This window comes from Numenius arquata, chromosome 6 (genome assembly GCF_964106895.1).
Source record: "Numenius arquata chromosome 6, bNumArq3.hap1.1, whole genome shotgun sequence".
In the NCBI taxonomy this organism is placed as follows: Eukaryota; Metazoa; Chordata; class Aves; order Charadriiformes; family Scolopacidae; genus Numenius; species Numenius arquata.
The window spans coordinates 1,204,784-1,227,569 of record NC_133581.1 but is presented as its reverse complement, the minus strand read 5'-3'; the positions used below and the strand labels follow the sequence as shown (position 1 = coordinate 1,227,569).

The 22,786-nt window shown below is 47.6% G+C and overlaps 1 protein-coding gene across 3 annotated transcripts; it reads left to right on the top strand.

The window, feature by feature from the left end:
• Window positions 1-337: 337 nt before the first annotated feature.
• DEAF1 (DEAF1 transcription factor) lies at window positions 338-21,455 on the top strand. Of its 3 annotated transcripts, none has more exons than XM_074149195.1 (13): window positions 338-657; window positions 1,713-1,810; window positions 2,182-2,311; window positions 3,108-3,254; window positions 4,080-4,219; window positions 4,852-4,917; window positions 5,914-6,040; window positions 7,801-7,929; window positions 8,680-8,808; window positions 12,959-13,209; window positions 17,391-17,456; window positions 19,117-19,206; window positions 20,746-21,455. In XM_074149195.1, the coding sequence occupies exons 1-13, from the start codon at window positions 393-395 to the stop codon at window positions 20,848-20,850; spliced, it is 1,743 nt and encodes a 580-aa protein (XP_074005296.1). In that variant the 5' UTR covers window positions 338-392; the 3' UTR covers window positions 20,851-21,455. The 3 variants fall into 3 exon arrangements, with proteins under 3 accessions (XP_074005296.1, XP_074005297.1, XP_074005298.1); XM_074149197.1 differs by lacking the exon at window positions 17,391-17,456 and having other exon boundaries at window positions 393-449; window positions 483-657; window positions 20,746-20,850; XM_074149196.1 differs by lacking the exon at window positions 17,391-17,456 and having other exon boundaries at window positions 20,746-20,850.
• The last annotated feature ends 1,331 nt before the right edge of the window (window positions 21,456-22,786 follow it).

Sequence of the window (22,786 nt, the reverse complement as noted above, 5' to 3'; positions counted from 1 at the left end):
CGGCCACGTTCGGGCGAGCTCGGGCTCCCAGCCCGATCTGTCAGGTACCGCTTCGGGCCGCGTTCCGGCGGGCTCGGCTCGGCCGCCTCCCGCCTTGGGATTGGCCAGCCGGCGGGGAACCATCGGACGAGGCCTGCAAAGGCTCGGGACACTTCGGGCACCATCGGAAACGGTTCGGAAACGCTCGAGTCCGCCCGGGAAACACTTTCGGAGCCGCTCGGGCCAGCTCGGCACCGCTCGGCCGCCCGCCCAAAAGCGCTCGAGTGACCTCGGGGAACGGTGTCCCCCCCCACCCCCCGGGACCCTCCTCAGCGTAGGCCGACGGGGAAGCGGCCGGCGTCGGGGCCCGCTCGGGCGGGCTCGGTTCCCCTCTGCCTGCCCGCCCGCCTCGGATGGAGGACGCCGACTCGGCGGCGAAGCAACTGGGCTTAGCGGAGGCGGCGGCCGCAGTGGCGGCGGCGGCCGCGGAAGGACCCGAGCAGCAACAGCAGCGGCAGCCGCCGCCGCAATCGGCGGCCTCGGAGGCGGAGCCGGAGGCCTCGGAGGAGGAGGAGGAGGAGGCGGCGGCGGTGACGGTGATGGCGGCAGATGCCGAACACATGGAGATGGCAGCCGAACCCTTGCCCAGCGCCGACGAGGCCGCCGCCGCCTTCGCAGGTCAGGGCGGGCGGAGCGCGCATGCGCAGCCCCCCTCAGCCCCGCCGCCTCAGCGCCGACAGCCCGGGGCTCCGGCACCCCGTGAGGGCCCGGCCCGGCCCCTCGCCCCCAAAAAACGACCCCGGCCCTCGGGGATGGGGCCGGCACCACCGGCCCTTGGTCCCCGGCCCGCTCCCGGCCTGCAAACGGAGCCATCTCCCTCTGGGGGTGCTGTGGAGAACGGGCAGGTCCCAGCTGCGGCCTGAGGGGGCTCCCCACACGCAGAACATCACACTCCCCTCACCGTTACACGGCACAACGTGAAGTCAAACGAGCAAGAGGTGCCTGTGTGCATCTAAAATTATTTTGACCCTGTGTTCCGTTAACAAAGTGCCCTGAAACATGCAGAATTTTTAAGGCAAGCTCTCTTGATAGACAGGACGGCAGGAGGTTGGAAAGGGATGATCTTCAAGGCCCCTTCCGACCTAAACCATTCTGTGATTCCATTCGATGATAAATTTCAGAGCCCTTTGTACCTAGATCGGCATCTCGATATGAGCTTCAGAGTTGTTTTTTCACTCTTAGCCCGTGTGTGGTACTGACAAACCTCTGATTTTAGTGAGGCAGTCAAAGAGGTGAGAAATCATAGAAATGTTTGGCTGTAAGTTTGGGCTGTTTCTAACTGGCCCAAGCGTGCAGGTAATGGCACCCCAGAAGTGAATATATGGCAGAGGGAGAGTCAGTTCTCTTTATCTTGGTGTTTGCCAGTCACCTCTCTTTTAATAAAAGCATCGCAGTTTGGTGGGGTTTTTCAGTACAGATGCAATATCCATTTTTCCCTTCGTTCATCACATGATGGTAACTACTGTTAAGGTCTCAAGGAGGTCAAAGCACGTTCAACCCAAAGCTTAACAAAAATCAGAATGATCGTGTTTGTAACAACTTCAAGGTGCCATGAAAAATGAAATTAATTTTGAATAGGAAGGGAAAAGGAAATGTAATTCTATTATTAGCTGTTTAGCTTTTGATTTCTGGACGCAGTGGAGTGTTACCTTCAGGTGTGTTTTACATTTCAGAAGTCACCACCGTGACAGTAGCCAACGTTGGTGCCTCCGCCGACAATGTTTTCACTACATCCGTGGCAAACGCAGCTTCAATTTCAGGACACGTGTTGGTAAGTCTCTCGTTTGAGTCCCACGTACTTTCTTAGTGTAAATGAAGAGCCTGGTTTGTGTTCGAGCTGTAGTAACGTCAAGTATGTGTTTTCATTGTAATATGCAGGCTTTCAGCCACAAAACCATTAGCTGTTTTTTTTCTTTATCACTTGGAGGGTTTTTTTTTTCACCTTCCCACCCCCATATACTCATTCTGTAATGGAACTGATGACCTGGAACATGTAACCTTTGAATTTGGGTGTCTGAAACCTCAAAACCTAACCTAATAACTGCCATACTGATCGGTGGCTTAGGGTATTTTTGAGAAGATTTGGGGGAATACTAAAATACATTGGTATTTTAACTCTTAAACTCTTTATTTCTTCTATAGTCTGGGAGAACGGCCCTGCAGATTGGGGACAGCTTGAATACTGAAAAAGCCACCCTCATAGTGGTTCACACAGACGGCAGCATTGTGGAAACCACAGGGCTGAAGGGGCCAGCAGCACCTCTCACACCAGGTATAAGGCAATCTCTTTTCAAAGTGTCGTTCTCCCAGAGGCGTCGCTTCTTCTCCGTTTTAATTTTGTTGCTAGGATTAAAAACCATTATGGGCGTAATATTTTGCAGTTGCCTTAAAAGGATCGTTTGTCCCCTCTTCACATGGTACTTCTTGTATTTCTTGGGAGTAGAAGAATATATAATTTGTGGGGGTTTTTTTCCTGTCAGAAATATATTTCCTTTTCTTATTCTTTGCCCTAACCCTTGCAAATACGCTGCTTGAAAAATCTTGCGTTGCTGCTGGGCTGTCACACCCATCCCACCCCCAAAGGCACATGGATCATTTTAATATTGATAATAAAAAATAGGAGTCTCCCAGTTGGAGTTCTGTTTGAGTCTCCTAAGTGGGTTCTTATGAATCCCCTAAGTGGGTTCTTACGAGTCTCCCAAGTGGGTTCCTTTTAAAGGGTCCTTCCATATAGTTTTATTTCCTCTCAGGCCACTTGCGGATATTTAAATGTGGCAATAGCTGGAGTCTTTATTGCTGAGGTTTTGTTCGTGGCTGCTTGGCAGTTTCCACCTCCAGGATGGCATGGCAAACCTTCTGCCGGCTAGAACACCGTGCAGTTTGCTTTGTTTTCAGTCATTTTCAGAACGTCCAAGCTGAATTTTTTGTGGTGTACTGTGGAGGTATCAGCTGCTCCCGTTAACCGCTCGATGCTGCTGCCCTAAGCCAGGCTGAGCCTGCGCCGGTGGAGCCAACATGCTTTTTGGTTGCTGTCACCTTTCTTTTCTTTTTTTTTTTTTTTTCCAAAGGACCGCAATCTCCTCCTACCCCTTTAACATCCGTCCAAGAGAAAACTGGAACCAAGTATAACTGGGACCCGTCCGTGTACGAGAACGAGCTCCCGGTGAGGTGCCGGAATATCAGTGGGATTCTGTATAAAAACAGACTCGGCTCAGGTAACCGTGACCTCCTTGGGTGAGGAAGTGTGGCAGCTCCTCCTTCACTCAGTGCACTCTTCTTTTAATCAGGCTGCTCTTAAGGATAAGGAAAAAGAAAAGACAGTTTCCTAGCCAGCCTGGTCCCTTTGGATATTATTGTTCTCTTCCGCTTTGCTCTTTCTTCAGAGGCTTTTTAACTCTTTTCTTAAACCTGTGAAGATACAGGCTACTGTGCAGTGGGTCTCCCCGGTAATACTTGACTCCTCTAACATTCTTTATGTCTCAGAAGTAGCCCTGTGTTTCTCCAAAGCTCTAAAGAATCCCTGCTGGGGTGGAAAATAGAGAGTTTGCTTCCTAATGGGATTCTTTCGCCGCCTTAGTCCTTCCTCTTCTCTTTTATCTCTGTGGGAAAGCTGCAGAAGTGGCAGCAGAAATTGTCCCCAAGCCTGACTGCATGGCACAGTGCCTGCTTCGTGGATAGAGAGTTAGTTTTCTTTATGACCAGAAGAATTAGAAATTTAAGTGCAAATTAAGGAAGGGGTTAAATTCATGGTGTTTATCCGAGAAAGACTTATCTTTCTTGTGAATGGATAATTTTTTCTAGCCTTTGGATGGTGAGGCCCAAAGTTGGAGCTTTCTGAACTTGCACACTCATTGGCACAGCCAAGATAATAAATGGGCATGGTTATCCCAGAGCGATGAGAAGGAGCAGATGGGTGTATTTGGTGATTGCTATAGATTAACTGCTATCTTGTCCAGCAATTTCAATATTTACTTCTCTAGGAAAGCAACAAAATGATTCTTAACCTTTACTAACAATTCCTTTTTTCTGTTTCCTTTCAGGAGGCCGTGGGAGGTGCATTAAGCAAGGGGACAACTGGTACAGCCCCACCGAATTTGAAGCTATGGCGGGACGAGCCAGCAGCAAAGACTGGAAGAGGAGCATCCGCTACGCGGGGAGGCCGCTGCAGTGCCTTATTCACGTACGGTTAAATTGGCTTCCTCTTTCTGCTGGAGGGGACGGGGAGAGGCCGGGCAGAGTCTGCCGGGCAAACCGTGTGAGCAGAGGTGGGGCCGCGGGGACAACTCAGAAGCAAGGCTTTGATTTGGTTGAGAATTGGTGATGAGAGAGGAATTTTTCTAGATGTGTTTTCAAATAACACGATACAAGCCTTGAGCTGTATCCCAGGAACTGAGAACTAAGCTCTCACCCATGATGCTGTAACTCAATAACCTGATCTGCTTAATGCCGTTTTCCTGACAAGTTTCCTTTCCTCTTCACTTGCACCATTTATTGAGTATCACTTTGGGTTCTTTATTTCCTGCAGCGTCCAGGAGCCTCGTGGAGAATTTGGCATTACCATGAGGTTGACAGTTGATTTCTGTTTGGGCAGAAACTTTTATAAAGTCTCAAATTCACATGTTTTTGACTTGAAAATCGTTCTTCCTTCGCTCTCCTCCCATGTGCTTACCCCGTCGCTATAATGTCAGGGCTCTCTGTTACTGCACGGGGGGAGGGAAGGGCTGCGAACTGCCTCGGTCTTTTAGCAGAACAGCCTCCTGGCTCTCGGTGGTTTTGGTGACTCACGCTGAACTAGTAATCTTCTAATTTCAGGATGGGATTTTAAATCCTCACGCCGCCTCGTGTACTTGTGCTGCCTGCTGTGATGACATGACTCTGGTGAGTTGTAGGTTTTAGATCCATTCGTTTTAAAACAATTAAGCAGTCAAGCTGCCCCAGCCATTGCGAGCGGGTTATGAGCGTCCTAGAAATGTTCAGGGGTGCTGCGGTTGCAGTGTCCATGCTTCATAAAGAGAGGAAATAGGAACTGCTCCTGAACTGCTGCTATTGCTTAGCAGCTTCAGTAAAACTGGGTGATAGTTAATGCTTTTTTTAATCTTTTTTGTTTTGTTTTTTTTTCTCTAACTGTATTTATATAAAATGCCTTTTAGAGATGTCAGAGCTATTTGTGATTTTTGACTCAAATTTCACAATTTTTTTGAGCTGGAAAAAAATGTTTTTACAAGGTCGTAATGTAATACTCTGTGTTGGGTCCATATTTCCATTTTAAACTGCTTGGGTGGGTTGGTTGGTTTGGGGTTTGCTTTGTTGTTTGTTTGTTTGTTTGTTTGTTTCAAAAATGAGGTTAAAGTCCTGAAAGCCTAAGTCTTTAGCTTGGCTTGAAATAGTGTTTTGCATTTCTTTTCTGCTATGAACTGGATGATTTGCTTGTTTCCTAGACCTGAAACTAACTGCTTCCCTAGACCTGAAACTAGCTGCTTCCTGTCTTCCCCTCATCTTTTCTTTTCTTCCACTACCTTGGCCAGCAGTCAGTTATTTGCCCCGTTCTGCTCCTTATAGTAGTGGGAAGAGGCTGAATCTGTTCCTCTTCAGCTGGAGGGAGCCGAGTGTAACATTTTGGACTGGATGACCCTTTAAAGGTCCCTTCCAACCCAACGCATTCTATGATTTTTTTCAGAGTTCTTTTGGTTTGGAGAAGTAGGAGGTTTTTGGTCAATCATTGCAAAGCACACATCTTCCATGGGAATACGTGCTGCCTGACTTTAGCTGCATCTGGAAAGATGAGAGTAAACCCAAAGTCCCCAAAGAGGTGCCTCAGTTAATGCTTTTTCCTTTTTTCTTTTTCTTTTTTTTTCTTCGGTCTGTTTTGCCTAGAGTGGCCCCGTACGACTCTTTGTACCATATAAAAGGCGGAAAAAAGAAAACGAAATGCCTGCAACTCCAGTGAAGAAGGATTGCCCCAAAAACATCACTCTGCTTCCTGCCACAGCTGCTACTACATGTAGGTTCTTTGGTAAAAATTGCTTCCCTTTTTTGATGAAGTATTGCCACACTAGATATTTTATGTCAATCAGCAGCCCCTTGGAACTAGCCAACTGAGAAAAATGTCTTCTTTTTTGCCACTTCCTTTCCATTGGATAGTTTAATTGGCTCAGGGTCGTTAGCTAATTTCACTTCCTATTTTGTAGAAACCAGCAGAGTGTTGCCACATTGGGACTGCAGGGCAAGTAGAAAAAAGTGCAGCTCTAGTCCTCCAGGAGACTGGGTTTTAAGCATCTTAATATCCTTTTGCAGTGTGCAGTAGGTTTCATATTGGTGAGAGGTCTGGGTTATATTTCCCCGCTGTGCTGTCTCCCCCTGGCAGCGCAGGGGAGTTGTGGAGTCCTGGCCTTGGTCCGTAGTGGGTGTCGGGTATGTTTTTCACAAAGGACAATTGAGACATTTCCTCCTGCTAAAATGAGGTTGAGGGGAAGGCTGTTCCTTTTCTGCTCTGCTGGAAATCCCCATTCTGTCCCCTGAGCTTGGCTCTTGTCCTTCAGAAGCTGGTGAGGGCTGTGGAGTGAGATTTGTGCTATTTCTTAAAATACATAGGAGAGTAGGCTGTAGGCAGGTGGAATAAAATCCATAGCCTGAAAGTTGTTAATGAAAAGAAGCACAAGGTGACGCTTTCATCTGCAGATTTCCTCTCTAGCATTCGGGAGACTCTTTGTTACTTATTGTTTTTGATTGTCAAACCATCTGGGTGAGAACAGAAATTAATTTGCAAGCTCATCCAGCTCACACGTTCCCAGTCACACTCATGTGTCCTCCCGCTCTCATCGCACGGGCATCAGCTGGGTGGTAACATTACAAAGTGAATTGAGGAAGCAACAGAAACCCAAAAAAGAACAGCCAAAAGTAGGATTAGATTTCCAGCACCAGCAGGAGGAGAAATACACCAGGATTCTATAGAGTTTATTTGGGGTTTTTTTAATCCCCCAAATAGGTTTCATTTGTATTGGTTCATTAACGTGAGGTGCTGTGAGGCTGCACGTTTGCTCATGCTTGTTTTGGTGGCAGCCACGTATTTCAGCAGGCACAAATCTGTAGCCTCAACGTCTCAAAATTGAATTATTGGTTGAGAAAAGATCCTTCTGGCGGAGCAGTGTGCCACAGAATCAGCCCGTTCCCAATTAATGGTGCCAGATTAATTAATCCTGTTTAAAAAGGGTTTTAAACATTTTGAAAACGTGTGGGTATATTCATCCAAAAGGATTTTGTGACTTGTTCCTTGGCCAAGCATGTACTATCCCTGTGTGCAGACAGCCAGCTGAAGTTGTCCAGCTCACCAGACTGCTGCAGAATTCCTCGTAATCCACAGGTTTTCTGTGTGGATTTAAGCAGTAAGAACCACTCGTGCTAAAGTTGTAATAAATTTGGATCAGCCAGAAACTGATGGGGTTTGTGGCCCCGCTGAACCTTTCTGGTAGATGTTATGTTACTGCTCATACAGTAATTGAAAAGGTGGTGATTTGGGAGGCATTATGTTGTAAATTAATGTTTGTGCAGGAGGACAGCAGCACCTTCGGAAGCCAAATGGGGCTTTTATTCCCGTTTCCAATCATATCAGTCATAGGCACGATCCAAACTTGGGTATCACTGGCCGTTTGTTCACTGATTTGTGAGTTCTCTTTGGGTGATGCTGAGGAGGGGTAGCAACAGCAGAACAACCGAGCCCTCCGCGCTGAGTGTTAATTATGAAAGTCCTTCTAATATTTCCAGTCACCGTGACTCCTTCTGGACAGATCACTACCTCCGGCGCTCTGACGTTTGACCGTGCCTCAACAGTGGAAGCCACAGCAATTATCTCGGAAAGTCCGTCCCAGGGTGATGTTTTCACTGGAGCCACTGGTAAGAGTTCAGGTGTTCAGGTGTCTGCTAGACATCCAGGGGAAGGAGAAAAAAAAGGTTTGGATGCCCGTTGCTATAGGAAGAAGCATTTTGAATGCTGCACGAAGGGTTTATTTTTCAAGAGCTTACAGAGAGACTATACATAACCCGCTGTCCTTCCTTTGAAATGATTTCAGCAGCTGGAAATCTTTCCAGTTGCACGAGTTAGAAGTTTTGTCCGGGTGTTGCAGCTGCTGATGTACAGCTCTGCTGGTTTCTAGGGGTTTATGCTCACCTCTGTCGTTTTTTCCACTCCTCTTTTTCCTAAAATACTACCAAAAAAAAGAAAACTAGCCGAGTGTTGAAACTAGGTGAAAAATGCCAGAATAAATCAAACAAAATATAAATGCATGACCTATATTTCAGTTGTTTCAGTTGGATTTGTACATGGGGTTGTGAGCTCTGCTGAGGGAACTGACCTGCTCTGAGAACCATAGTTTGGAGTCCCTGCGGTTATTGTAAATATAAAGGTGTGTGGGAGGGAAGACAGCGGTAACCTTTGCCTTCAAAGGTGAAAGCAGAGAGAAATTAAATCAGTGCAAGACTTCCTTGCTGGTAACTGTGCGAGACCATGCTGCTGTTCCTCATTTGGAATTACCACAGAGTGTAGGAACTTGTATCAAATGTGGAAAAAAAATGGGTGTAAGAAGCATAAGAAGTGCCCGAGGGCTGTGTTACCCAGCGATTGATACCGGCATTGTTCTCCCGCAGTTCAGGACACCAGTGTCCAGCAGCCGTGCCGGGTCACTCACCCAGAGCCTCATTATCCCAGTTACCAGGACAACTGTCAGATCTCACCTTTTCCTGAAGCTGCGCTGCCAACCTCGCATCCCAAAATCGGTACGTTTTCTATCCGTCACATGAGACACGGTTAGCAGTGCTTGAATTTACTCTCTAATCTTTTGCAGCGAAGGGGATGATTGAGGCAGAAAAATAAACATTTCTCTGTTTTGCTTGCGAGTTTTGGGGTTATTAACACTTGGACAAACAGCTTTTCTAGTCTGTGGAAAGTTTTTCACTCCGTTATTGAGAACTTTGATGTGTTGGTTCCTACCAGAGGAAGCTGTTGTGATCCTGCTTCCTGAATCATCTCACTGTCCCCTGCCTTTCCTGAGGCTTGTGCTTCAAGGCTTTTGCCACCACTAGGGCACTGTGGTTAAACATTTATTCAGTGTTTGAGCTGAGACCATCCCCTTTAAAGTTATGTCACAGAAGCTTTCCTAAACGTTCTCACATCTCTCTAGGAACCCACTGATGGGTGCTCTCAGTTTGGGGCAGGTTTGGGTTGCTGCTCTCCCGTCCAATGTCACTTTTCCATCCCTTAACACGGATGTTTGTGCTGGAATGATGGGTGCTGGTTAATCACCTCTTCAAATGTAATTATATTACGTAAACTTAATGATCTGGCATTTGCCTGTGCTGATACAAACTGGAAGTAATGCAAAAACTGGAATTGCAAACTTGGAGTGCTGTTCTTGTTTTATGTGGTTTTATCGAGCCTGGACAGAGATGCAGCAGGGAATGGCCTGCCTCTGGCTGGCTCATGTTGAGGAGATTTTTAGGCCTTGTACTTCTCTAAATTCTATGATTCTGTGAAGTTTCTCTGATGCTTCCTGACCTCGCTGACACGGAGGAGCTGTAAGATCGGCAGGTTTTGAGCCCTGTTCCTGTTCTCTCAGACATCAAGAAAAGATCATGTAAACATGCTGTATTCCTTCGTGCTGCCTGAAGTCTTTCTTTTTTAAAGCCTGTGTTCTCCCCTCGCTCTGACCTTTTATTTACTTATTCGGAGCAGCACAGTGCATTCCTGCTCTGTCCAGAATGAAATCTTGCTGGTTTTCAGTCTTAGTCAGATCTTGTTGTTACTAATTAAACATTGATTTCTTTTCACCGGTGAATACTTTCTCTGGACTGAGGTACCTAATACCAAAATGGGGAATGGGAAGTAATTCCCAGGAGATAAGTTATCAAATGCTGCGCTGTGATAAATATTGTGCTGGAAGTGTGGCAGTGGGAAAGGCTCTTCTGCAAACAGCTCCTGATAAAAGGCCGGTTTATCTCTTACTGGTATCTAAGCACAAATAGTTCTAGTCACGTGCAAATGGATTGAAATTACTGTTTTAATTAAGGGCTGTTGAGCTTAAAGCCTGGGTTTGCCTGTGTGGTGAGCTCGTCACGCTCGGAAACGCTCGCGTGTCCAACACACCCTGGGGTCTGAGGCTTGTTCTCTCTCTCTCCAAATCCGTGCTGAATTCTCGCAGCTTTTGCTGCTTGTGTGAAAAACTACCAGGTAGGGCTTGAAAAGGGTTAAAGTGTTAATACACTGAAATTAGTTGCTGTCTTGGAAGATAGTCAGCATTTGGGGCAGTCTCGCAAGAAGCCTTGTTTGCAGATGCTTTGCTAAGGGGAGGTTCCCGGTGAGTGGAACTGCTGGAATTGCAGCCTGGTACAGGAAGGTCTGGTGGCCTTTGCTGTTCAGGACAGTATTTATAGAATCATAGAATTATAGTTGATTTTTTTTCAGGACAGTATTTACAGTTGAATTTTAAGTACCGTTTGAAGTGTAGTCAAGAAGATTTTTTCCTGAACGGGGCGGTGTCTCCTGTGCTGTGTTTTTAAGCAGGTTGTGCAGTTTGCTGTGCTGCGTGACACAGGTTTGAGGCTTGTTTCTGCCTTTCTTTCTGGAGCCACTTTAGACAGAGCAGCGTGCCAATACCTGCAGTGACATCCAAAATTGATTGCTGTGGGAGACTGCTAATAAAGTCAATGAGAATAAAGTGCCTTTCAGACACTTCACCCTCTGTGTTTTGTTCAAGAACTTCCCTTTTTGCAAATTTCTTAACTCTGGTTTCAAGGAAGAGAATCTTGCCCCAAGAATGGTCCGTTTTAATGAAAACAGTAGTCAGTACCCAGCAGTGGCACCGGTGCTGCCTAGAAGTGCTTCTAAAAGGGAAGCAGGGATGCAAACAGGATCTAAACAGCTCCGCGCTTCGGAAGTTGTATTCCTGGCTGTTCAACGCTGTTCCGAGGGCCAGAGCATCCATCGGTTGGAACGGTCCTGCGTTTAGTATGTGAATGTGTCACTTACTATTTGAAAATCAAGGGAGACGATTGACTTTTGGTGCCTGGAATACCAACCGCTCTGCCCTTGACAGCGCAGAACTAGCCAGGAAGGAACGCGGTCTCTCTGCCTGCAGAACTTACTGCTTTTTCTGTGTGCTGAATCCTTCTGAAACTCTACCTAAAGATGTGAGGAAAAATCCTGAAATAGGCCATTGGTAGATTTTGGGGTAATAAGACTGGTAGTGCTCTCTTTTTTCTAGTAAACAGTTTGGTGAGGAATTTAGAGGTCAGCTCTTGGTAGATGTGGATGTCTTGGACTTTATGGCAGATGGGGAGTATTTATTGCTGGGGTTAGAGTTAAATTTTGGAAAAGTAAAGCCAGATAACATTTGTTCCTGGCAATGTTGCCTGAGGTGAACTTACACTGTGTATTGTTGGGTTCTAGATTTAATTCCCTCACACTGTGGTCTCCCAGTGTGTGTGCAACCCTAGAGTTGTGAAAAGTAGGTGTTTAGGGACACAATAACTGCTGGGTTTTTGAAACATTTGCAAAGGTAAGGCTAAGAGTTTTTCTAGGAGTTTAATTTTCTAACGCAGGCTTCAGGAAAGGGGGGACAGCAGAGCCCTGACAATTGAGGGAGTTGGAGGGAAATTCAAGGCAAGTGTGATGAGGTTCCCAGGACAGTTCAGCTTCGTGCTGGTGGCTTCCTGCAAACGGCAGTTACTGGGAAGATTATGGGTAGGGTATGAAAAAGTAAAGGCTGCAACATCTCAATAATTGGTTTGTTTGGTTTTTTTTCTTCTTCTTTTAATGTCCCTTGGAGTATGTTCAGAAGTATTGCTGGGCTTCTGTGCTTTTGTATGTAGCTTCATACCTGTGGCATTCTAGTTTACACAAGAGTGAAGAGCTGTAGTTAGGATTCAGGAGGAAAGGGCTGTAGACAAGAAATCACCTTTTTGAGAACTGTCCAAGACAGTAAATGTAAAGCAAATATCAGGAGATGTTTGTGTCTGAAGCTAAAACTTCCATCTGGACTGCGTGCATTCCCTCTCTCCTTTGGGATTAGGCAAGAGAGGTTTCAGAGCTGCAATGAGCATTGCTGGTTGGAATAACCAGGATATTTAAAACAGATGCATATAGCTGTGAATACCTTTTATTAAAATTTGTGGTGTTTCAGAGTGGTACGGGTATTTTCATGCCCACAGTTTGTTTTCTGGGTAGGATGCAGGATGAAGGGATCCAAGGAATTTACAGTTCTTGAGGGTTTTATTAAAGGGCTTCTCAGCTGGTGGTTTTGGAAAATGCACGTCTGTAATACATGTAATTTTGAGGTAGTGATAACTGCCTTGGTTTTATCACAGTCTTTGGCCAGGGTTATGGTTAAGATGAGGATTCAGGAGGTGTTAGGGGAGCATGACATGGGTTAGTGCCTACTTTTTGTAGTTGTGCAATGTGAGAATTGACATCTGCATGACATCAGGATATTTCAGAACGATTGATGGTTTTGGTCACTGAATGACTTATTAAAACCTTACTTAGCAATGGTTAAGGGAAGCATTAGGTGGAACATCATGATGATGGTGGCAGAAGAGTCACTGGGGATGGTGCTTTCACTGCTTTGCTGTGCAGCAGAGCCAGGAGGGGTTAATGCCCTCCCAAAGCAGACAGTAGGATTAGGAGTACAGGTTCTTTTGTCCTCTGGGTTTTAGAATGGCCCAAGGGCTTGTTCTGCACAGACCAATTCCGTGACCTTTGGTTCTCAGAAGACAGGTCTGTTTAGCAAAAACTTCACCAGATCGGAAATTTTTGCAGACCATATTTTAAAAAAAAACCCAATCAACCAACCCAGCAAACCCACCCCCCCAAACGTTATGGAAGCGAAACACCCTAATTCTCTCTATTTTCTTTTTCTTTCTTTATATTCAGTGTTAACCTCACTCCCTGCCCTGGCAGTGCCCCCCACGACCCCCACCAAAGCCATATCCCCTTCGGTGGTGAATGGGCTGGAAGTGACGGAGCAGCGGAGCTGGCTCTACCTGGAAGAGATGGTTAATTCACTGCTCAACACCGCCCAGCAGCTGAAGACTCTCATTGAACAGGCCAAACAGGCCAGTTCCTCCTTCCGCGAGGCTGCTGTCACACAAGCAAAGATTCAAGCTGATGTGGAAAGGAAAGAGGTAATTATTCCAGAGGGGGTGAGATGGCTCAGCCAAGGGCATCTTTTTGGCTGAGTGATGGACAGAGTAGAACGCCCTTTGGGGAGGTCTGAAGCGCCCCCAGCTTTAAGCAGAGTAGAGAAGAAGCGGCACAAACAGCAAACATGCAGGAAAACTTACTCGAGTGCTGGTTTTGTTCCAGTCTTCCTAGAGAGCAATGAATTAAGCATTAAGGATTTTTAATCACAGTTTATATGCTTTGTTGTATACTGCAAATCATTTACTATATTGTGTTTCACTTATTATTTGATGAGCTTTGGGGTTCATTAAAGATGACAAATGAGCCAGTCTGCTCCCGTAGAGCAGCAGTTTGGGTCCCTTGGCTTTAAATGCTAGAAGTTGTGCTCTGGGAAGTGCTGGTGGGACTCGCAGAGCTCCGAACTCCAAAAGTCAGGCTTTTGCTCCCAGTTTTCTTTGAGCCGGGGAGGCGTTTGTGCTGCCTCTCTGTTTATGTTCTTCTCTGGGAAGTCAAAGAGCTTCCATCACTGTTTCATTCTGGTCACGCCTGCTAATGGTATTATCCGGGACTGTTCAAAGGAGTCCCTTCATTTATATCATTTTGAAGGTGGAAATGCCACCATCAGAGAGGAGCTGTGGCAGGAAGGGGATCTGCTAAATGTAGCAAGGGAAAACCATAAAAATTTACAAGCGCAGCATAAATTAGAAGCATCTACAGTCAGGTTTCTTCCTTAAGATGGCATGTCTAATCTGAATTTTGCAGGAGGATTGGATCCCTAATTGCGGATCCACACACATGGCGATACCTTGATAGAGAGCCCCCAAAAGCAGCGGGGGCTGAAGTGGGAAGTGCTGAGCGTTTTGGTGTCAGGCTGTGTCATATAAATGCCTGTCGTCATGGGCAATTACAGAAAATATGGGAAAATCCATTTGCCTTCTACTCTTCTCTCATGTCTGACACAAGGGTTGTTCCCTCTGCCTCCCCACTGTACAATTACAGCCATATAATGCCCGTGTCAGGGGCTGGGGCTGTCCTGGACTGATCTGAAGAAATTCTGGGTCAGATTCCAAACGCTGGAGCCAGAGGTTTCACCCACAGGGTCTTTCTTGCACATCATTTTGTCATTTGGAAGCCCTTCCATGCGCTCTGTCATTTTGGCCTTTTTAATTTCTGTGCGTTTGTTGAAGGATCGTGCTTTGCTGGGCAAATCTCAGGACCGAGGATCTCTTCCAAATTTTGTTTCCATCTTACCACAAGTTATTTAGATGCCCCGAGGTAACTCAGTGGCCTCTCTGGGCCTCAGAGCCTGTTCTTTAAGGTAGGATAAGGCTCTCTTCACAGGGATCTCGCAGAGCTGCTCGCAAAACAGCGGGATCTCGGGGTAAAAGGCTGTGTAAAAAAGCATTAACCTTGTAAGCCCTAGAAATAAGGGCAATTTGTAAACCCAACATCTACAATTCCCACATGTAGGCATGTAGGAAAATACCTCTTTTGCAATAATTTCTTTGGAAACAAAATTGTTCTAGAGTCTTAGACACCAAACCCAAGTTACATTTCTGTTACTGAGAAGTCTTGGGGAGCCACATTCTGAAAGAAAAACAAAGCATCAACTGCCCAGCTCAGGGTTTATATTAACTTCTAAAAAAAAATGCCTTATGCTTATTGCAAAAGATGAAAATACCAAAATATTTGTAAGCTTTTTCTGAATTGCAGCATTTTGCGTGGCATTCCTTAAACAGAGCTGCTCTGTCAGAACTTCACGCAGCTGGTAAGAGGAAGTTCTCCCCTGTCATTAGTAATTAGCTGGTGAGCAATCTAATCCTTTGGTTTCTGTCTGAATGTGGGGGTCACCGCATTTTTGGTTTAGGGAGAAGCATTTAGAACGGGAGTGAGGGGGGAAGTAAAAGCTCAGAGTCTCTTACAAGAGCTGTTTGACACCTTGCAGGGCTGGCCCGAAGCAGCGTGTTAAAGCCAGTGATTTACACAAATGGCCGGGCGCTTTGGCAGGGTCATTTTTCTGAGTGTGCATTGAGCCATTTTTTCTGTCAGATAGACTTTAGGAGGGGGAGAATACATGAACTCACCAAACTCCCTGCCAGAAGGCATTGCGGGAAGATAACAAAGATACTCAGGAAATGTGTCGAACAGTTTTTCTCTATAAATGTAGAAGAATCGGTGTCAAAATCTGACAAGTGTTTTAATTGAAATAGCCTTTCTTTGTGTAACACAGCGGTGCCTTCGGAGCCCAGCCCATTTGAAAACAAGGGGGAAGATTAAATCAGCCAACAGCTGGAGCAACTGAGTTCTTTTTTAGAAAGATTAAAACAATTCAGGGCTAGAGTGTACGAAATGAACCCAAAAAAGGGTTGGGCATTTAAGAAACGTAGCTCTAGTAAGCAAATAATGCTTTGTGTACCCCAGAGCAACAGTGAAAAAAGCTGAGAATGGGAGGTTGTTGTTTTTCTGGAGCTGGTTTTGTGAGATCTGGATGTGTCTGGCTTGATCCTTTCTCGTATCACACCTTTTCCATAGTTTCTGAATGGCTTGAACTCTTCACGCCATGGGCTGAGCAGAACCAGAGGACTTGCTGTGGGGAGGGAGATATCCCAGCAGCTGGGATTGTCTGTGCAGAGGTTTTCGAGCTGGGTTGAAATGCCAGCTCCCCACACGCTTTGGTGTCTGTATTTCCACTTTCTTCACTAAAAAGAAGTTTAGAAACATTTCTCAGTTTCCCAGGTCCATACGCTTAACAGGGGTCGTTTGTCTTTCACTTGCCAGTGGAAAACTCATTTTACCCTTTCCTGAAGAACCCAGTTTCCCTGCCTGAGTGCTGGTGGCACGAAGCATCAAGTCCCCGCTTCTCCGCAGCCGGTGCTCACCGACCTTCGTGATTCTCTGAAGAATGAAGGTCATTTTCTCCCTGAGCCCTGGCAGAACCTCTTAACCCAGAGGCCACATCTCAAACTTGCCACTCTGTTCCCTGTCTTTACAAGAACGCTTTGGATTTGGACACGATTTTGGTTTTCAAAATAGTCATTTTGGAATTTCCATAGATGTGATTCACATTCCACCTGTGCAACAGAAGCATTGGGGATGCTGTGTCCCATCTTGCTAATTAGCCTGGTCTTGCTTATTTGTCAAATAACGGCAGAACCCAGTCACACCACTTGCACTGACCAGCAGGAGGTTTCCCTGCCCCATCCTCCATCTCCTTGGAATTTTTTAATTTAAATTTGTGTCATGGCAATATAAAGGTTTTGAAGGTTGTGATTTCACAGGAGAATAAATACTGGGATGTCGGGTCATAGACACACTTGTAAATTAAGCCTTTAATCTCCTTATACGTGGGGTCACAGTCACTCCTGGATAAACCTGCTCTGGCTGAAGGTGAGGGCTCAGGTTTTTGCTTACTTTTGAACTGTTCCCAATAAATTTAAATTGGGGTTAGCACATGATCAAATGGGGATGGGGTTTGAATTCCTTTGGTTTCGGACTCCTGTCTCTGAGTGTGGCCAGGCGATGGGTGGAGCAGCGCCTGGTTGGACTTGGACGGCTTTGGAGTAAATCTGCAATGCACCTGAAGCGTGATTTAAAAGTCATCCCCGGAGGAGCACTTCATTTGAAAGCCCTTTTGTGCTTTTATTAAAAGGAGGAATAATAATGGTGAAGGTTGATGCTGTTTCTAAGGTCTTGAGCGTGTTTTGTCTGTTTCCTTCCCTTGATCCATTCTTTTGGGCCGTGCTGTCCCTTCCGACGCTTTTGCCTGCTGGTGGATTAGGATCACTCGACCCCAAATTTGGCCCGAGACGGTGGCACTTGGCTCTATTGCCTTGGCATTTTCCTTATGTTTCCTTTGCTGACTCCGTAGCTTCTCGTGAGTGTGGGGTGCGGTTCCCTTGTGGCAGTTACGGGGTGAGGAGAGCAGGGTTTGAGTAAATGCTGGGCTTCACTGGCAGTTTGTCACCTCAGGCCGTTTTCTCCCAGGCTTCTGTCTCCGTGCAAGGACAGAGTGTCCCTCTCTTAGGAGGGGGGAGTGAGGGTCCCCTCTGTCCTCTTGCCACTGCAGCTTTGGGCTTGCCAGGAGCAAGCTCAGTGTCGGGACCCTCCGTGGAGAGCACCCTGTTCGGCCCCTCACGTCATACTCTGCTGTGAAATGACAGCTCTGGTGTGTTTTTCCTTGCAGCAATATCAGAACCAGTTATTTCAACAAACAGAAGATGTGGATGGGAAAACAGAAATCATCATCAAGGTAAGCAGGGGGTGTCTCGTGCTTTACCGAGAGTCCTTTGTTCTTTGTCTTGTTTCATTGAAAGATGCAGTTTTTTATCATTGCTACAGAAGTCACGTATTCTGTATCTTTCCCTAGAGGGACTAAGGTTTGAGCAGAGCGTGTCCCCTTTCCCAAGCCATCCAGGTTTTCACAATCCATTATCGTTGTCTGGCCAGGTTAATGAGTCTCACTCACCTCTGAGCAAAGGCACTGCAGCTCCATCGGGTGCCTGTCGCTGGCGTCTGATGGGAAGGAAATTCTTTGTCCTCAGAGCTGGTTTCAAAACTGCGTGATTCCCTCTGGCGTGAGCTGAGATAGTTCAGGACCCGCGATTTAAGCCCTTAGAGCTGTGTGTGGTTACTCATTCTTTCTGAGATCTCGGAGTACAGCTCCCTGCACTCTGTGTGTTCAGCGTTTTCCAACGCTGCAGGGGTTGTGAACAGCCTCAATCGAGTGTCCCTTTGGGTCGGGCTTTGCAAGTCCCAAACTGCAGCTTCCAGCCCCTTTTCGGTGGCCCGATTTCCCGGCTGCACATCAGGGACACAAATACAGTTCAGTCACACAACTGTTAATTGTAGGTACACGGGAAAGGTGTGAGCAGACGGTGTGATGGACTGGGTGTTAATCAGGGCGCTGGTTGTTAGGGTGGTTGTGCTCAAGGAGGGAAGGAGCAGGTGGAACGAAAGACGCGACACTTTCACAGCTGAGAAACGCTCCCTGTCACGGCCTCACTCTGCTGCTCTGATGTGCTAATGATTCGTCAGTAATTTAATGAGTTGGAAGTGGAATGCTCTGTGAAGTGCTTATTTTTGTGGCAGTTCAATGATATTTCCACCTAAATATACAGGTTATGTTAATTGATGTCACTGGTACAAGATTAAAGCGAGAGACACAAAAACAGCCTTTAAAAACCAGGTGTGATTTCTCATCCATGTATCGTATCTCACCTTATTTCCAGGTTTAAGTCCTTGCTCCTGTTGTAGCCTTAATTTTACTCCTGTCTTCTGTTTCCCTCTCGGGACACTGGTTATGTAGTTGTGGTGCTGACTGGCAGCCCGTAGCAGCAGATCCCTTTTTCCTCACGAAAAACAGGGAAAAATTAAACTGCAGGGTCCTGTCCTTATGCCCACTCTTGTCTTTCCTCAGACACTCTCTCAGAGATACACAGGATTATAAACCAAACAAAACCACCGACCAAATCTGCCTTTAAAACTTTAGATTTGAGATGAACTCAGCTGTATGGATGGCCCGTGCGTGGGCTCTGCGTGGCGTGGGCTCTGCGCTGCTGTGGGGCACACGCCTGCCCTGAGCAAGACTGACTCCTGCAGAAGCCCCCAGGAATCCAGCTGGGGTCGATAAGATACATTTTAAGTTACTTGGGACAGATTTCCATGACCACTCAGTATCTCACCCATGCTTTTGAAGGGCTCCTTGCCCTTCAGAAGGGAAAACAGCGATCCCTGCGCACATGGCGAGGAGGGTGGGTCTCTGAAGGCTTCTTTGGTTTGTGTTCGTGTATTGAGGATTTATCGGGAAACTGGGGCTTTACCACGTCGTGTTACAGCACCCGTATTACACTTTGGTGATCTCCCTGTTGTCATTCGCTCTGATGGGGTCTCTTTCCTGTCCATTTTCACAGCAATCCTGTGTCAACTGCGGTCGGGAGGCAACGAACGAGTGCACAGGGTGCCACAAAGTCAACTACTGCTCCACTTTCTGCCAGCGGAAGGTATGAGCTTGTTGGGGAGTTGGAGGTTCAGTTGTCTGGAGAGGGCTGTGTGACCCTGGGGAGAGCCAGATGGCTCTGACTGCCCCCCGATGGGCAGTTAGATGGTGATGGTGAGAACGTGCCGTGTGGTGGGGGCAGCTGGAGCACAAGGCTTGCATGGGGTCAGCAGACCCAGCATCATCCCGAACCCACCCTGCCAGCTGGATCGCTGGGCAGGACTGGTGATGGGGCAGGTCTGTGGGTCGGGGTCTGCATCAAACGGGTAGGGGAGGTCCCGAGATTTACGCACACTTTCTCAAAGGTGATCTAGAAATCACAGTAACACCAGAAAGGAGAGCATGGACCCCACTGGGAGCTGTGGGGAGCACTTAACCGGGAGCACTTTTACGGCCCTCTCCTGCTGCTCCCTGGGGAGCTGGACACTGCCCAGTCCCTGTGCTCCTGCTGTCACTGAGAACACGGTTCTGTTGTTCTTTACGTTACTTGTGATGATACAGTGGGACAAACTGTAAGATTTTGAACATGGGAGGTGGAAACAGGTCTGAGGAAGTGTGGTGAAGGGAGCTGCTGTGCTTCGTGTTTGGCACGGGCTCCTTACAGAGACCCCTGGCCCTGCTTTAGAGAAAAGGGTGATGTAGCTTGGCCAGGGCTGCAGGTGTGTCGAAGTCTCAATCAGCTGAGGCCAGGTTATTGAGTAGCTGAAGAATTTTGAGTGTTTCCTTTTGCCTGTAACGGATTGCATTGGTGGCCAAGAAGAGTAAAGCAGAAAGAGTAAAAATCCAGAGAAGGACCAAATGCTGCTGGCAGGAAACTTACAGCCTCCCTGCCGCCTCCCCAGGCACCTCAGGGACCGTAACGCCACCCTGTTGTCCTCTCAGAACAAAGTGCTCTGGCAAGTGCCACCAAGTAGCCACCTTTTGTCTCTCCTAGACAGGCTGTCCCTTCCGAGCGGACATCTGCCCACGCCTGTGGCTGGTGCTCTGCACTATGATGGGGCAGGAGCCTGAAGTGCCCTCAGTAACTGATTCCATGAGATCCCCCCTGGAATTGTGAGCTGTGATGTGTGACCCTGGGGCTAAGCACGTCGGAGGAGAATTGTGTTAGTGCAGACTAGGAGTTAAAGGCAGTAAACGCTGGAGGAATTGTGTTCCTCTCCTTTGCCGTTGCCATTGTAGGGTGCTGTCCTTTGTGAGTGCTTGCTCGGAGTGAGCTGTCTTTTTGGGAGAGGATTTAAGTGAAGGTTCTGACTCTGTTTTAGTAAAATTTCCACAGTCTGACCGATATTGATGTCCTGGTTTGGTTTTGGGTTGAAAAGTCAGCATTCTGCTTAATTCTCATCCACCTCTAGCCTTGACCCAGGATGTGGTTCCTTTCCTGTCCGTCGTTAGCCTTGTTTGGCCGAGCAGTAGCCACCTGCTCAGCACATCGGTACTGGAGAAAGTGCTTCTTAGAGAGGGCTTCTCTTGGGGCCCAGGGTGCTTTTGCGCTTTCCAAGGGCCCTTTCCCTTCACGGCCTCTCCATCTGCTCTCCCCTGGCAGGACTGGAAGGACCACCAGCACATCTGCGGCCAGTCGGCCACGGTGACGGTACAGGCCGACGAGGTGCACGTCGCGGACAGCGTTATGGAGAAAGTCACCGTCTGAGCGCATCTACCTCTGACCGTTCATGAGCATCCTGGTGCGACCGGCTGGATCGGGCACCCGGTGCGAACGGTCTGTCCTCTGCAAACCACACTCCTCTCTCCAGCAAACGCCTTTGTGAAAGACTTTTTGATACTGTGACAGCGTTTGCCAACTCCTGATCTTCTTCCAAAACTTCCAGTAATACAGAGACTGTGAAAACTTCATCTGGAAAACACAAACCCACCAAACCACAGCCGAGCAGCCGGGAGCCACCTTCGGCTGAAGGGAGCTGTGGCTGTGCCAGGCTGGAACCTCCGCCGTGTGGGCAACAGCCATCTCCTCATCTCTCTGGAGTCGGAGCTAAAGCAGGTGCTGCAATGAGATTTGCCAGTGTTTCCCTCTCCCTCTGCCTCCCTACCTCTCCTTTGAAAACAGAAACGAACCTTCATTTGGTTTATTTGATTGCCTTGAAAGAGTCAATACAAGTTCTTAGTTTGCCATTAGAAGGACTTCTTTTTCCCGTGTTCCCTCTGTGCTGGGCAAATTTGGAACACACTGGAGCTTCTGCACTTGAATAGAAGTCAAAAATAACAAGTTGTTAAATAAAACGGGGTGAGATCATGAGCATGGCGGGCGGTACTGTGGAATTCATGGCAGCACTTTGACGTAGTGATCAATGCAGAGAGCGGCTGTGGGGAGCTGGTGCGGTTTGTGGGGAGCTGGTGCGGTTTGTGGGGAGCTGATGCGGCTGTGGGGAGCTGGTGTGGTTTGTGAGGAGCTGGTGCAGCTCCAGCGCGGCTGCGGTTTCACGCGTGGCTTCACTCTCCCTTTGTCCAGCAGGGAAACGCGGTCTCGCATCTGGCCCAAATCAGACCTGATGGCACCCAAAGTGAGAGCACGTTCACAGGGTGCTCTCCTGGCACTGCCTTTGAGGAGCGGCTCATTAAAGAAGCGCTGAGCGTTAGGAAGGTATTTGCTTCGTTCACTGCAACAAAAGCATTTAATTATTAATGTACTTTAGTAATTTAGGTGCCTTTATTCATGTTTGAAGATTAATGGCCTGGGCTGGAGGAGTCTCAGCAGACACACACACACCTCTGGTTTGTTGGTTTTTTAGCCTCGGATATAAACTGTGAGGCGTTACTTGTCCCGTCCGGTTACTGGCTCAGATCGAGCGTGGGTGGGCGAGGGGGGTGGCAGCAGCAGTGTCGGCCTCCTCCGAAGGAACCCGCTCTCTGAGGGAAAGCCAAGCACGAACCGGGGCAGGAGGAGAACAGAAATTACCCGTCTGAAACTCCCGGGGAGTAAAGAACAGGCGATTCCTTAGATTCCTACGTCAAAACGCTCACCCCTGCTTCCCAGAGTAATTCTTCAGTGTCTGTAATCGTTTCTTCTCCCACTGTTACATTATGATTGCCTCTTTTCTAAAGCTTAAAGACAATTAGTTAATTGAAAAGACAGCCTTAATTGAACCTGCAGTAATACAGCTAATTTACAGGGTTTCTAAGGTTCTGAATGTCTGGATGAGTCGCTCCTCAAATATCCGAGGTGAGGCAGCAGCAATAGAGTGAGTCTCGCGTTAGACAGCAGCGAAGGTTGGCTCTGAAGTGGCACCTTTGGGGCGCTAAAATGGCACTTCCAGTGTCAAACACAGCTCTCAGCTGGAAGATGTTTCTGTCGCTTCGCGCCTTTGGCTCCAGAGAGAACTGTCTCCATGTGGTGCTGCCGGTTTGAGGAGCTGAGCTCCGTGTGGAGTCAAGGCCAAGCGCAGCCGCGGGAGGAGGTGAGGCGAGATCCCGGGCACCGGAGCCTGCCGGCTCTCCTGCTGGTGTCCCTGCCTGGGGGACACAAACACAGAGGCCCCCACGGTCCCTATTAACATGTTTGTAGCTGAGCCGTGGGCACTGTCTGAATTTTGGCTTTACTGCACCGTTTAAGGAGGAAAAAATATTTGGAA

Excerpts from the sequence above, each read along its gene's own strand:
- DEAF1 (XM_074149195.1), top strand. The coding sequence starts at position 393 with ATGGAGGACGCCGACTCGGCGGCGAAGCAACTGGGCTTAGCGGAGGCG. Across the intron at positions 1,811-2,181 it reads CAATTTCAGGACACGTGTTG|TCTGGGAGAACGGCCCTGCA; the intron begins GTAAGTCTCTCG and ends TTTCTTCTATAG. Across the intron at positions 19,207-20,745 it reads CCACTTTCTGCCAGCGGAAG|GACTGGAAGGACCACCAGCA; the intron begins GTATGAGCTTGT and ends CTCCCCTGGCAG.